The sequence below is a fragment of the Opisthocomus hoazin genome, chromosome 15, assembly GCF_030867145.1.
Source record: "Opisthocomus hoazin isolate bOpiHoa1 chromosome 15, bOpiHoa1.hap1, whole genome shotgun sequence".
In the NCBI taxonomy this organism is placed as follows: Eukaryota; Metazoa; Chordata; class Aves; order Opisthocomiformes; family Opisthocomidae; genus Opisthocomus; species Opisthocomus hoazin.
The window spans coordinates 20,594,653-20,610,764 of NC_134428.1; the positions used below are offsets into that span (position 1 = coordinate 20,594,653).

General features: G+C 45.9%; 1 protein-coding gene across 2 annotated transcripts in view; it reads right to left on the bottom strand.

The window, feature by feature from the left end:
• The window catches only part of MAD1L1 (mitotic arrest deficient 1 like 1), a 391,040-nt gene that overhangs the window by 89,195 nt on the left and 285,733 nt on the right, over positions 1-16,112 (bottom strand). For both annotated transcript variants that reach the window (XM_009936518.2, XM_075436793.1), the window contains one exon: positions 6,818-7,008. In XM_009936518.2, the coding sequence (XP_009934820.2) occupies positions 6,818-7,008 (191 nt within the window). The remainder of the gene's footprint in view (positions 1-6,817; positions 7,009-16,112) is intronic.

Here is a 16,112-nt window from a genome sequence, read left to right on the forward strand (position 1 = left end):
TTAAATTCTCATTGGTGACCTGTGCTCCATGTTGGTGCATGTGAGTCTGCCTAGAAAGCATCGGCTGTCTCTCCCATTTCATTAAATAAGAGATATTTTAATGAAGGAAAAGGGGACTTGGAGGGAGGCGAACTGCAAACTTTTTTTAAAAAGAAAGGCATATTCGAGTAATTTAGTTACTTCTTGTTCTTGCAGAAGCTGTGGAAACAGATGCTGAGGTCCTTCAGCTGAGGTGGCTGTTATCTGCTGTGTCCTGTTGCCTGGATGAGGCCAGCAGCAGTACTGTCAGTGATGGCGGCTGAAATCAGGTGCAGAATTTGTGGGAGTAACTTGAAAACTGCCTTTTTTCAGTGCTCTGCTCCTTTGCCAAGAGAGGGGGAGCACAGGCGGAGAGGCAGAGCTCATGCCACCACAAGCAGGGTGGGGAGGAAGCCCGGGGATGCAGCACCGGCACTGCCATGTCCCCGGGGCATGCAGGAGCACGGCGAAGGGAAACTGCAAAAGCAACTCGGTGGCCAACAGCTGACGACTACGAAGCAAACCGGGAAATGCAGAGGAACAGCCTGAATCTCAGATGGCACCTGCGAGCCAACTTCACGTTTTCTGCCTGAAAACAGGCCTTGTTTTGTGAAGTGAGGGGCTGTGTGCCTGCCTCACAGCGCAACACATCAGTCACCCCACCAGAGAGGAAAACCTGAACTCCTTTCTGTTACAGCAAGACAAATCTCTGACCTTTCAGAGAGCTTCACAGGTACCATCCTCCTGCTAGTCAGGAAAGACTCAGTCACCGGAATAATTCTCCAGCTTCATCAGCATTAATTACCTGCATGGCTGGGTCTACCCTGGCAGACTCGCAGACATGGCAGGAAGGGGAGCAAGTGGTGCCAAGGCTCTGGAAGCGGGTATTGCGCCAGACTGACAGGTAACAGGGGAGCGAATTCCCCAGCCCAAAGCTGCTCCGTGTTCCCCATCAGCACAGCCCATTTATCCTCACAGCAGTCCTGACACTGGCAGGAGCATCATCCTCCTCGTACAGATGGGAAACGGAGGCATAGAAAGAGCATTAACTTGGCTCAGTTGGAATGAGGCTGCAACCCAGCCTCCTGAAGTCTTGGAGCAGCATCTTTCTGCTCAGAAATTCTGCAGTAAAAAGGAAACCTACCCTGCCCTAGGGGATAGGCAGTTTTTCAGGGAAGCTCATGCAGTAAGAAAGAAACTGTGTTGGGAGAAAAAAAAGTATGAGAAAGAGTAAGATGAAGAGAGCAGCAAGAATTAATGTTAGGTCCTAACATGAAACAGGCTGCTACAACATCTGAAAGAAAACAACGCGTAGGAAGTTTAAATACAGGATTTGACGCCGTAACACCACAGATTGCTCAACGGCTCCTGTTTTAGAGCTGCTGATTAGTGCAACCCAAGACGTGTCCTTGCTGACCCTTCCAGGAATCCCAGCCCAATCATCTGGCAGCACGGCATCACGCTCGCACAGCAACGGCAGGCGCTCCCGGAGCTGAGCAGAAATCAAGTCTCCAGCAACCGCACGGGCAAATTGAAAACAAAATATAAAAATAAAATAACTTGTAATTAACAAGAACGAGGAGTTAACAGAGGCCTACAATCTCTAATCAATCTCTTGCTGCCTGGCCTGCGCCACCGATGAGCCCCATTGTTATTTCTGATTGTGTGTGCAAGAGCGCGAGACGGCTGCTAGAAGAATAGCACTCCATCAAAATTGTGATTTCTTTCTCCTCTCGAGACTCATCAAGGGTGAGGAGGAGGAGAGGGGAGAAGATAAAGATGCAAAAAGAAACAAACAGCTATAACATGCTTCTCAGAGATACTCCACTGTGTTCAAGGAGGAAATAACTGAAACCGCAGGCACACCAAGCATGTGGACTCAGAACCAGAGCTCCCAACACTGCTGTCAGCTTCAAGATGAAACAAGAGCACTAGGGCGAGTAAGAGTAATCCCTGTATTAACCACCCTGGTTATTCTGAGACGTACATCGTTCACTGGTGTGCCCTGGCCAAACTGACACTAAGGCTGCGCTGGAATCTCAGCAGACTGGACTCTCTCTGCACATTCAACCACATGAGGTTTGCCTCCCCGTTTCAGCCAGCAGTTTGTCAGCACCACTGTGTGTTTGTAAAGTAGCCTCCAAGGTCTTTCAGTCCAGCCCTGTCTCCCTCCACAAAAAGACAGAACTAAACTACTACTTCTTGCACGCATAGCTGCCTGATCGTGTTTTACACACCTTGTCAATACAGAGGCAATAGCACGGCAGGGTACACCAGCGATGGGGCAGGCAAAGGAAGACTGGGAAATTGAAGGTGATGTCCATCCTTCCACCACACCCTTCTTGCATACAAAGCCTTTATCCCTTTCACCTCGCTATGTTCTGCCTCTGCACTCACAGCGAACCACATCAGCAGCAAGTGCTCATTTTTCAGCTCACCTTGACGTTTGAGAGTGACAGTTCCCCTCGCAGCTCCGCAAGCCAGCTCTTTCCGTAACTCCGTAAAGAGGTGTGCACCAAAGACCGTGCGTGCACACTGGCCGTCAGTTTACCAGGCTGCAGAAGAGCTGTTGAATTTATTACCATATTACCAGTCCAACAGGACACCAATAAAGGTTTTCTTTTGCAGCAAGAAGTGTCAGCCCTGTAGCTGGCAACATTCTCAAGCTGCGTCATGATGCTTCTGGTTTTGTTTGCTGTCTGATATCTCGGGTATTCTGTTTCAAGGCATCAAGCCTACCATCTTGGGGATGCTCTTCAATGAGCTACCACTGGTGTTCGGGTTTACATTTGATAATTTTGACAGAAAACAACAACATGGGTGAGACCCGGAAGGAGACAGAATTCTGTACTGTGCAAGACTGGCCCTGAGGATATAAAAAATATTTGTCTAGAGGCAGCCTTTTGGCCAAGAGTATGAGCTCAGACAGGTAACGCTGCTGTGATACTGGAAAGTGTTTGTGTGCTTTAACTTCCTTACCAACCAACTTAGACTCAAATAATTTACACAGGAATTACAAATCTGAGCACTCCTTTCTCAGAAAGCAGAGGAACCTGAAACCAGAAAGGTTTCAAACACCACCAGATCTGATGTAGCTGTTGCTCATGATCACAGCGATTGCCTTTTCCATCCATCCAAGATCCTGCCAAGAACATGACCAGCCCCACATTCATGCCATGACAGTGGACACAGTTTACCTGAAGCACAGTGAATAATCAAGCACAGGTTCCTCTTTCTGAGCACTCTCCTTGCTCTCTCTTCTTCACCCCAGTCTTCATTCCCAAGTATTTCCAGAGGATGGAGTTGAATGTCACCAGGTACAGCAGCAGCAAACCCGTATGTAGATAAAACCCAGAAAATAAGCAGCATGCATGGGAGTTTTCTTCCTAGTATCTGTAGTAAGAGGCTGCCTCTACATCTCAAAGTAGAGAGCTCTGCATGTCCCTACTTCAGTTAAATGTAAACATTTAATGTAAACTAGGTATTATTATGTGTCCACAAAGATATCTTAACATTTTAGAAAAGCTGCTGAGCTCCTGGCTCTCAGCAGCACCTTGAAGCCACAGGGTCTATAAAATAAAAGGATTTCCACTCTTTTCCTTTTAAATCGATTGGCTTCAAATGCTTTGGCTGAGACTGTGTCTTTAGGCACACAAAAAGAAAAAGCCCATGATTTAATTTCTCTGCACTGTTTGTTCATTTGTACAAGTGTCTCCAAATCATCTCCTCTTCAAATTTGACCAGTCTTTCTGTTTACCAAAAGACTTTCTTTGTCTGAAACAATTGTCATTGCCTTCTGAAGACCTCATTTCCTTCCTTGCACTCAGGATCTACCCAGAAACAAGGGTAAACAACATGATGTACACACAGCCAAGCCATGACATCCCCGTTTGCCACCGCCTAATTCCAAGTTGGCTAAGCTGATTTGGAGGCTCCCCAGCAATATTTATTTATTTTAACAGATATATTTAAACAGGTTGTTACAAAGGAAATCTCATGGGTGGCCTGGCCTAGACACACCAGCCAAGCATTATGAGGAACGTGAAGTCTGTGTCATGGCCTAACACATCTAATGTACCAGCAACGGTAACAGAATATGAAAGTGTCAAGTGCCCCAGTAGCTATAATACATTACATCCCACAAAAAAACCATCAGAAGCTAAACTCCTGGCGAGGAGTCTGTAACGCTGCTTTCCACAGCATTTAATTAAAAGAATAAAAAAGAGCAAACAAGCAACAGCGAGCTGTGAAGTCTGAGACGTGCTTTGCTGCCTACGCGCTCACACACAGAGGGCCTGAAAATCACTGGAACATCCTTCAAGTTGATGAGCTCATCTGTTGCATCGATAGGGATCGCCAATAAATACCTATACGGTTTCATTGGAATTCAGTGCTCATTTAGAGATGCAGTCATTTACATTCACAGCATGGCACTGTGATTAACCCTTTCACTGAAGCTGCAATTCCAATTAATGCAAATTGGCTGGACTCAGACAGCACGTAGATAATAACCTCTACTACAGTAACAGCATACCTTGGTCGGGAAAGCCAAGCACATCTTTCATCTCCATTTAGCTTTGAAGGGGGTTACATTACAGCAGCTCCTATTGCATCCCCGCTATTGAAAACTCATTGAAAATTAAATGCCACCAGCAGCGCGACTGAAATATGCTCTGAAGTTTACAGGCAAGCTACAGAAGCTTGTGAAGTGCCAGGGGACTTCTCTGGTTTAATTATATAGACCCTGTTCCATAAATTGCTTGAATGGAATAAATACAAATAGCATTCCCTGCTTTGTGACCTCTTTGGGTTAATGAAATGCGCACAAACACCCACAGTCTGCTATGGCTCAGAAATTCCACAGCATAAACACACAACCTTGCTGGAAGCCGCAGTCAGGATTCAAGCCTTGGTACACACATGCGAGCCAACTGCCTGGACTCAGCAACATCATGATTTGTTGTTTATATTCTACTGCTATTCTAAGCTGCAGACGGTGGGAATTGTCTGAATTCACTGAACAGGGAGAAAAAGTCTGAGTCTTTTGTTGTTCAGACTCTAACTAGCAAATCTGCTTCTCTTCTCCGTAGTGGTGTGTGAGGTAAGAGAGGCTGAGGAATTCCATGGATCAGTAAGAAACCCACCCTTGGCTTTGGGAAATGCGAGACCTTGAAACTGCTGCTGCTCTACCTGGTGACACCTCCGTCCTTTGGACATGCTTGGGAATAAAGACTTGAGTAAAGAAGAGAAAGCAAGAAGAATGAATAATCAAGTAGGGATTCCTCTCGCTAAACATTCTCCTGGATGTAAATTATTTCCATTGGCACGACATGAAGGAGTACTAGATGCTACTGAAGACCAACTACTGAAGCCAGCCAGCTCTTGTTCATGTGGCCAGTATGCAATTTTCTCCTGTCTTCTTAAATTTCTCCAAGCACTCCATCTCTCCTACAATGCAGAAAGAACTGCTAGCTGTACTGTCAGTTGGATGCTATACCCGGACATCTCCAGAAGTCTGCTGAAGTTTCATTCACTAAACATTTAAGAGTATAGGTGTGAACACAGGCCTCTGGAGCTCTTGGAGCTAACAGCATTGCACCACCTCAACGACAACTGTTTTCAGGATTCAGTGACAATACCTTAAAACCAATGACCAGAATTCAGCCTCCTTCCCAGACAGTGAACTTTATTTTCTTGTTGTCATCTGTCTCAGTCCAGAAATGTCGTAAGGCCAAGTAATACAACAGTTTGGGCGGTATTTGCTTCATTTTACTAAGGATCCTAGGTACTGTCTTATAATTGCCCTCACTTGTTTTCTTGAGGCTCTAGAGTTGCACAACAGGAAAATGTTTGTTCTGTTATGGAAAGAAACAATACTGCAGCAATCCAGACGCGGCACACAGCAGCAGGTCTGCAGAAACTGAGCTTCTCCAGGTCCTGCACATTGAGTCCCCCCACCTGCGCTGAATGCCTCCAAAACCCTCAACCTTCTCATAAATGAGACGCACCCAGGGTGATCAGTAGGATGTGGGTGTGATTTTAAGTGCCAGTTGTGTTTGTCACCGAGAATGAGGACGTTCTCGCACTGACCTGTAAACCCGGGCTGTTGACACTTGAACTGACGTTAAAACATAACTTAACAGCTTGATGACTCTCACATTGCACCTCAGCTCTCTAATATATCAACTCAACTGTGATATCTGGAAGGTAACGCATAAGAAAAACAGCGCCTATCAAGCCAGAACCCAACCTCAGACCACCAAGCTAGACCAATAAAGGTATCAGACTGGCAGAAGACAGCCTGTTACTGCTACTCATCTGTGCTGTTCACATAAATGGCACTTCACACACACAAGCCGCGCTGCTGCTCAAAAGGAATTCCAATTTACATAAAGACAAGACGACGACATGCAGACAAGCTAGAGGATAGCAAAGACAGTAAGGACATATATCTCACAGTGAAGTGAGGATGTTACATAAGGTTTTATTGCTGCGGTATATATAACTGATAATATAAAAAGGTAAAGGGCAAGGCCGGATGCCTCAGGTATTATGCATATATAGCGTCTTCTCTTTACTCCTGGCTTTGATAGATAAGTAGGAGACCAGATGCCAAACCTTCTAAGGTAATTTTTTAAAAGAAGAAAGGATCTTTACTTCCTTCATAAGGAACATCCTGTCACATCGCACGGGGGCAGTGATTTTCCAGTCTAACCACTGAGAAAGAGAAAATACATTTTGGCATGCTGAAAACCACGAAGCCAAAGAGGCAGGTGCAGTGCAGGGTGCACAGACCTACCTTAAAGAGCAGGCAGTCCCCTTGGTGCTCGGCGTAAATGGAGCTGAGTCGATACTGGTTCTCAGTCGTGATGTCGATCTGGTACCCCGTTAGTGTGTAGCACACCTTGCGAAACTCCTGGATCTTGGTCTGGAAAACTTCTTTCAGACGCTGGTTTTTCAGTTCTGCACTTTCCACTTGCTTCTTCAGCTCTATGTAGGGGAAGAAAACGGGTACTTGATTCTATGTCATCAGCACAGAGCCCTTGTGCTGTATTTAGAGTGCTAGCCAAACTAAGTGAATTGAGGTTGTTAATTAAATTTTTAAAAAGTGAATGAAGCAGGCACAGTAAAGAAACAGGCAAGCTAGATTCCTCTCCTCCTGGCCTCAGCAGACCAAAAGATAATCAACTGGAGAATAAGGAAAACAGACGTGTCTTGGTGGGATGGGTTTTTCCTTTGCTCAGCCAGCCTTTTCAACAACGTGCTACAAAATTCAAAGCTATAGCATCCATTTCCCCACATGCACACATCTTATTTTCCACACAGAACCCAAGAGAAGGGTGTTACGCCACAGGAAGCAAGAAAGTAGAAAAATGGTAAGAAATATGCACTCTGTATGGCTGCATCAGGAGGAAGCTGCCTATCAGGGAAACCTCCTCCGAGGTACTCTTGATTTGACTGCAAGTCCTTTGATCTCAAATTGACACACTGCTTAGGAATCCCTTAAGATTAGGGAAGGGGCTTTTATTGTGATAAAAAGCCTGAAGAGTACCACTGCCTCTTTGCATTTGCTGCCTTAACTGGACTAGTCCCTAGAAGGGAGGTCCTGTGAGACTGCCTGCCACTCACCCTGTATTTTATTGCTACAAAGGGAGCCGCCAGCACTGTGAATCCTTCAAGAGGATACACAACAATTACCATGAATCTTTCACCCAAGGTGCCTTCTGAGTAATTAGACCTCAATTTATCTCCCCATTAATTACAGAGATTGGCTTTACTTTAATATACACTAGAGATGTCTCCCAAGTCAGCCTGTTTTATCAACACTGCAGTCCAGGGTTTGAAAAAAACCCTGACTCTTTCTAACAGCAAACAAATAGACTTCCTCACTCAGATACCTCTTTGTCATTCTGAGGTTTAAGGCCTTGTCTGTGCTGTGATCAGAGACATAATTGTAGCACATGTAGCCCATATATCTTTATTTTAGTTAATTCAGAGTCCAGCACCAGGATAGCAGAAACTTCAGCAAGATGACTGCTTGAGTACAAGGGAAGGTTTCTGGCTGGGCTTATACACCCCACGCTAAAGTATTACTGTTTGCCTAGCAAGCTGGAAAAGTTTTTGCTGAAGTATTTGTCAAAAAGTGTTTCCTCCAACCTCCCAGGCGTAGTGCAGGAAGAAAGCAGGGTGGTGACTGCAAGACCATGGACTTGCCCGTGATTCATCTCTGAGCAGCTGCAAGTGCACCAGGAGAAAGTGCGTCTCCTCTTACCTTCTGTACTGCTTTAGTTAGGCACTCCGGGTGGGACAAATGGATAATTCAATGTGTTAAGTTAAAGTGTCTTAAATGCCACTGAGGATGCCCCTGCTCTGAAGTACTTTGGCCTTAATCCAATTCAGCTTAATCCCCAGGCAAGGACAGGAACTCTTTAATGGTTAAAGAGAACCACGTGCCCCTTTACTTCTGAGTGAGAGCATCCATGCAGGCAGAGTTAATGCTGGCCAACTCCTTACCTGCGGATAATTCAGCTCCACCTTCCTCAGTGGCTTGTGGAGATGATGTATGAGCAAAGGATTTCCTTTACTCCAGGTCTCACCCAGCTCTATCTTGCTTCATCGAGGGGAGCAAGGCAGTTTTGGGGAACATCACATAGCAGTTTGTTCATTTAAACGCTGTTCTACAGTGAATCCCCCAATTGCTGGGGGATGCAAGGTAAACAGAGTATTCCAAACCCTGCGTACAAGGCTGAAGGAAGGGTGGTGGGTTACATGCTGCCCCTTCTCAAGAGCTTGAAAACGCTGTGTCTGTCCTGACCACCCACCTTCCCATTCCTACTAAACTCACCACTGCGTGATTAACTCAACCCTTCCTTGGATTGTTACAACCTTTTCCCAATCATCTCAGCTGGGTCCAGTCTTTGATTAATTGAGTAATCAGCCTCTGAAATCAGGAGGTTAATTGGCAGCTCTGACCTCAATATTCTCACAGCCTTCGTTTAGCTATGCAACTGTTAAGCACAAAATCCTATATATAAAGTAAAAATTCAGTGACCACATTGCAGTGGTAAATAACATTTTGCCACTGTCAGAAACAGCACTGCCTTAATATATCGCACATGCCCAACAGCGACATTTTTTTCCCTAATAAATGCAGCCTAGCCTTGGAAAAGTAAATCTGTCTTTCCCTACCGCATCTCAGAGGCTGGCTTTCCTGACTTCTGTAACCTTGGAGGTGGATGGCACCCTAATTCATGAACTCCTAGAACAGCTTTCGTTATTCATGAAGACTTAGCACCTTTTCCCCTGTTTTGTCTCTCAGACTTGGTGCTGCTAATGGCCATCATGAGCATCCTTGCACCCGTTGGGTTGCAGCCTTAGCACCCACCCAACAACACTGGCCTAGTTAGGCTACAACCACATGAATCTAGAAAAGTAACTAAGCGATGGCAACTGCTTTCCTCCACTACCCTCAGGGTGAAAAAGGAAAAACTGACTACAATCAGTTCAGTCTTTCATGCAAGAAAACCTGAGCTTTTCAATTTAACTGAAGAACTAGCAAGCCTCCACTCCTGTCAGCGTGCCCCTGCCGTTCCTCCTGGCCCTTTTTCCAGTGCCTGCGGCAGTTTTGGTGTATCACCGAGTCAGCTGTCTTGGCTGGAGAAATTCATCTGCAGGAAAAAGTTATCTCTCTGTTAGAGATGCCTTGTGTCAGCCACTGGCACAAGGTGCTGAACTTGGTAACTGCTAATGCAGATGCAGCCAAATATGGCAGCACCGGCCAGGGATGGGATAAATCCTCACCACCCTCTCCCTGGCTCCATTAGCAGCTGCCCAACAGAGTTTCTTTCGTGGCACAGCTTGGGGCCGGGGCAGAAAAAACCACAAGCCGCTATAGGGACTTGATAGGAATGCTGAAGTTTGCAGCTGCCCTCAGCAAAAGGTCCGTTGAACTCTGACTGTAAAACAGAGATTGCTCTTCCTTTACACCTAATTGAATTGCGGTCCTCAATAGTTCAGCTACGGCAGCTGCTGGTGCCTGCCTCCTGCAGCATTTATCATGCAGGAACAACTAGGGGCTACTCCCAGATCAACTCAGGACTGTGACTGCTCCCCTGCTTTCTGCTGCGGACTCTGCCGACACAACCAAGCAGCCACATAGTGAGGAGGATTCACAGAACAGTAACTTGATAGGAAGGCGGCCTGAGACTTCAGAAATGTCGGATGGGATCCCACTGCTGAAACAAAGCCATTTGAGATGCCCTACAATATTTTTCACAGCTTCCCACTATGCTTCTGCAGGAAAGATATTTCCTGCAGGTTCTGTGTCACAGCAGCCAGCCCCAGGCCAACGTCTCGGACACTTTGGGGTGTCTAAAATGGCACAGGATGCCCATTTGTAGGCACTGGGTACCTACGAAGCCTCTCCGTGCCACAGCTCTGCCTTGGAGCTGCAGATTCCCTGCACCCAAAGAACAGCACAAGCAGCATGTGCGCTGACTCGGGGACAGCAATTAAGCTGTCTAATATTTCCCCACCAAGCGAAGATGTTCAGCTAAGAGGCAGCTCATTGTTTGCTCCGTGCCTGAATTCAAAGATGTGACAGTGCTAATTCTTAAGCCTCACCTAATACCACTAATTCCCGCCAAATTTCTAGCACAGTCAGGAAAAATTGATTCAAAAGTCATCACCTGCACAGTCTGCAATTCAGCGTATTTCAGAGCAACGTTTAAGGCCCAGCCACAGAGGCCACTGAACAGAGGGAGATCCTTTCGGGACAGGTTGGGGCGCATTAACAGAGCAGGTTTCTGATGACACCATTACTGTTTCCACCCGTTTTATCTACCACCTACAGAACATTGAGCGTCTTGATCCTTTAAGATCTTTCACAACATTTGGAGAATTAGGTTTAATTATCTCTTTAAAAGACAGTGCTTGAAAATGAGAATCCCTGCATTTAGAGCACTCTTGTGAGGTCTTATGTTCGACTCTGTCACACTTGCACAACACGGGCAAAAGCTGCAGGTGGGCTCTGCAGAAGCCATGGATGGGGAAAGCCGCACCACAAACATCCCTCACCCCAGTGAACGGACGCCAAAGCATCCCTCACCAAAGCATTAACGAAACAAATAAGAACTGAGAAAATAAGCGTGAGATTTGGTAGGCTATGCCTTGGTCGGGGATAATGACTGGCTGTTTACTTTGCCTGGGATAAAAAAAAATAAAGGAGGACAACAAAGAGAAAATGAAAATATTTGGAAATCATACTGCCTCATCTCCTTTGTGTTCAGGCCAAGAGTATATATAAAATGTTGCCTGTCCTGAAGAGTTTGATGGGGAAAAAAAGTCCTCGCTGAAAAAAAAAATCATTAATCTGTTACAAAATTAATATTGCCAAATGATTAACTTCCTCCTAATGATGCTGCTTCTTGAAACACCTTGTATTTTCACACACTTATATCGACTTTAATGAATAATTCAAACTATTTTGGATAAATAAATAAAATACGAGTTGGGTTTTTTTGGTCTCGTATTGAAAATGTCACTGCTTTTTATTCCACTGCTTTTACACTCCTTACATCTGAAAATGTTCGCAGCTGCCTGGAAATACCACAGCTTTGGCTCTTGCTCCGAGTTCAGCCAGGTCAATCAATAGCAACAGCAGCCTCTACACCAAAGAAAACCAAATCCATGCTTAACCTTTTCCCCAGGAAAAGAGGAGGAAACAATGTGGCTGTCAGCATGCCAAAAGCGGCATGAAATTAAATGTATCACTAGTCTTTTCCAGGAAAACACAAATTAGTTCTGCCCATCCTTAACGATGCCACAAGCCATGTAGCTGCATTAATTCAGTTGCGATCCCAGCTAATATCTCTCTCTCTCCCAGCAGGCCTGAAGTCCTTTCTAACTCCCCATTAAAGGTTACTTTCCCTCAATAACATGTTTGGGGGTCACTCACTCCAACACACAGGGGATAAAGTACTTACGCATGAACTCCTGTCCCCACCGACCCTGCCGGAATGCCTCAGACAGATGCCACCCAATATTGCAATGGAGGATGCTGTATTTTTACAAACCCTGCTCCATTTAAACAACACACTACTTAGATTTTGTTTCCAGCCTACAGAAGGGACACCAGTACCACCTTGTCCACACAAGGTCCATAATGGGAAGAGGAAACGCTATTTTCTCAATTCCAAGAAGCAAGGCCGCCATTACCCTTACTCTCTCCCACCTAGACAAGAGGCTTCTCTCCATTTCTGTAACACCGTGCCTGCCATGCAATGGCACCCATCTGTCACCCCCACTTGTACCCCCTAAACTGTTCTTTAATTACGCTCTCCTATTGCAGCTCTGTCCCTTCCACCCAACGCTCTGCCAACTCTAACGCCGCCCTTCTGCGCCTGAAATCCTTCCCGTCGTTCTCCTGTTCAGACCCCAAGCTGAAATTTTCTCTTCCAGCTTTAGTTTATGAGGAACAGTCTCTGAAAAGAGTTCTCTGATATTCTGTGAAGGACACAATATAAAAATAAATTGTATCGTATTAAATAAAGGCTAATAGAAGAGGAGCTGAGCATTTTCTGATGTAGGCAAGTTTATGACCATTGCTTTTGAGAAATAAAATTCGCTTTGCTAGATTTTATAGGCGTGTTTTATGCCCTGGGGGAGTGGGACCACGCAACCCGACTGGCGCGGCAGCCCCATGCCACCCTCACTCGACCTTACCGCCTGGCAGACTCCAACCGCTCTTTGCAAAACTCGCAATTTGTGACATTGCAACCATGAATTATAACTTTTCTTGAAGGTAAAAACAGTTTGATATTCAACAGACTGCGGTGACTGTTCAATTTTAAACCTAAGTGGTATTTATTTGATCAGTCAACACTGGTTTATTTTTAAACAGTGTACGCACCACACGGTTCAGTGCACCTCCCAGCCCCCTCCTCCAGCCACCAGCTCGTCCTTCCAGCAGCTCTGGGGAGAGTCTTCAAAGGCAGCGTGATACAAGTTAAGGTCTGCGCCGCCATGGCCAGCTACAGCTTTTGCACTGCCCAACAACTCTCAGCTAAGAAAATTTCCCAGATGTCTCTCCTCACTGAAGATGCTTGTCTGAAGCCCCCTTTTCAGAAAACCCACGTATCTTTACACGGGTACCGTTTCTTGGAGAGAAGTCCATAATTAACCTTTATCCTCAGAAAACCTGTACAAAGTGGCAAAGTGCATCAGAAGACTACGGTGAAAGAAGTGGGACATTGAGGACCAGAGAGAAGAAGCTATGGAAGAAGACAAACTTGCTCTTGTAGTACCTACACACACTTATGGCATGGATTAGGCTTAAGCTTTCTTTTCTTCTCCTGCTAGCCCTGAGATTACAATGCTGCAAAACTCACAAGCACCCTTGAAGTTGGCCTAGGTACAGGATTCAGCCCTGGCAGATGAACCACCACCGAGCGAAGGGCTCTCTCAGTGGATTCCAGTGTGGGCATTGCCTGGAGCTTCCTCTGCCCTTCTCCTCCGTGTTGGCAAAGCTATTTCAGAGCTGCGGAACGCAGGACACAAGAGGGCTTTCAGAAGCCCAGCTCGGCTCCTCAGCCACCCCCGCAGCATGTCCACACTGTTCTCAGTGAAGGCAGCGCAGTGTTGTGTAAACGCACCCTGGGTAGCTTTAAAATCACTCGCTGAAATGATGTGAAGAGCCTGCTTGCAGCAATACAGAACTCAGTGGGGATGGCACCATCCACCCCAGACGCAGAATAAATTAACCTCAGGAGAGCTATTTATTGCCCTAGGTGGACTTCACCAATTACCGTGATGCAGCATGAACTGTTTGGAAGTTAGGATGGTCACACTGGTCATAAATTGTGACCCAACCAGGAAGACGTCTCCCTCCACCCCCCAAACGATGATTAAAGTCTTCTAGCCACATTTCCTTTCCATACTGCAATTACAGACCAACAGCGCTTCCTACAACAAAGTGATGTCAGCCAGAGCTGGAGCTGGTCATTAACTTCAGATGCAAAAAATTGCCTCACCTTAACAATACAAATACACTGTGTCACTTCAGTTGTACAGGAAAGTAGTTATCTTCTGCTTCTAGAACACGCCCGCAAATACTAGGCATAAGTCTTCCAAGCTACCTGTTTTGCAGGTAATCCATTCTGGACTTTTAAACAAACAAACAAAAAACGTCACCAGGACTTTTCCCGGGCTATTCCTCAGGGCAGTCTGGCAGCAAGAACAGGGGGCACAACGCGGATTGCTTCTCTGAGGAAGGAGAATCGCTTCTCCGCTAGGCTGTTTCCAAGAAAAAGAGTGGTTTTGAAACCACTCAAGTGTCTAATGTAAGAATTAATCCTAGGGACTATATAATTAACATATATAACACGCATTGTTAATTACATAGGGTGGTCTGTAGAAGCATCTAATAGGCGAATTTATCCCCTGTCTGATCACCTCCCCTGCACTCTGCCCATTATCTTGTTTCCACTGGCACATCACTACTATTACTACTGCCCCAAAACGCTGGATGCTATTTAAACCTCTGAAACAGCATCCAACATCTGCTATTAAAACAAACACAGAAACACTGCTCCAGAAATACTTCTCTGTTCCTTCTCAAAATTAAGATTATTTGCAGGAGTTATAGTCATTCACAGTGCTGGGTGGACAATATTTAAACATGCATTAGAGAGCGCTTTACAGTTTGTTATCTAATGGTGTTCACTGGGGCTACGAACAGGAGTGTTTCACCACCGGCAAGAGATGATCCCGAGGTTTCCCAGGAGCACAGCCATTCTGCTCTTACTCCAGGAACTTTCTATGCTCATATTCTGATGCTGAGACTCATGGAAATGTTATTCAGACTCAGTTATGGTGTCCAAGATTACGTTACTTACAGTACCTTGTCTCGCTCTCCCCCACGCCATGAAGCCTGTGCTCACAACATAAAGATATGGTAGCTTTGCAGGCAGACAGATATAAATACAGAATTCATAAACACCTAAAGAGATTCCTACCGTTTCTAAAGTAGCTCACCAAGTGGTGTAAGACAGAGTCTGAGACGGGACAGGGCACCATACATGCATCCTTTAGTTCTTATTTGGGATACACAGACCAAACTCTGTACCCTGCAGACTCCCTGACTGTTTGGAGGGTGGCTGTCAGCAAGCGCACGCCGCTGCGTTGGACTAAATCCCTTCCTACCATGAATCACCTCTCTTCTTGACAGACATTATAACACCATTACCAGCTGCAGGACTCACTTTTTTGAGACAAAGCCCAGTGCCCCCGTCCCTAGGTAAGGCAGCTTCGCTGAAAGGTCAGCTTGCCATTTTCGTTTGTTTGCATGGCCCGGGCTAATGGAAGCGCTTCTGCTGTGCGCAGCACGCAGGCAGGCTGCAGGGTCGCAGAGGACGGCCAGGAAAAATGCACACGGTTTTAGCCAGCCAGCGGGGATGAAAATACAATTGCACTGCAACAGATAAAGGCAGGTCTCTGCAGCACGCCACATTTGTGTTTTTAATGGGAGAAGATTGTGGAGTTTGTTTTAGGGCTTTTGTTCCAAAGGAAACTAAGCTCTAAAAAGCCTCCACTCACTCCTTCTATTCAATCCTTTTTTCCCCCCCTGTTTATCCTCTTAATAGTGTTTTGAAGTGTTGGCACTGCAAACATATTGCTTTTGGCCTGAAAGCACTCTGGATGCCAACTAGTCAAGCCTCCCCCCCGCTCCTTCTCTCTGCCCTTCGTGCTCCGGCAGCAGGCCCCAAAGGCACTCGCTCTGCTCAGAACTCGCACCAGCCGTCTCCTCTGGGCGCTCTTCAACGTGCCCCGACCTCCTCTTGCAGGACAGCAGCTTCTGCCCTATTTTTATTGGCATATTTTTCATGTTCCACTTCATTTTCTGGTGTCCACTTTATGAAAACCATCCTTTAAAGATGAACGTGCTGGAGCTGAATGAAATGCTGGTTCAGCACGGAGCAGCAGAACAGCAACAGGGGAAATGGGGCTTTCAAATAACAAAACTGCAGGAATGTGACACAGACGTAAAGACAAACAATCTTTTCCCTGGAGCATGAAAGATGTTTGGAAACAGAGCC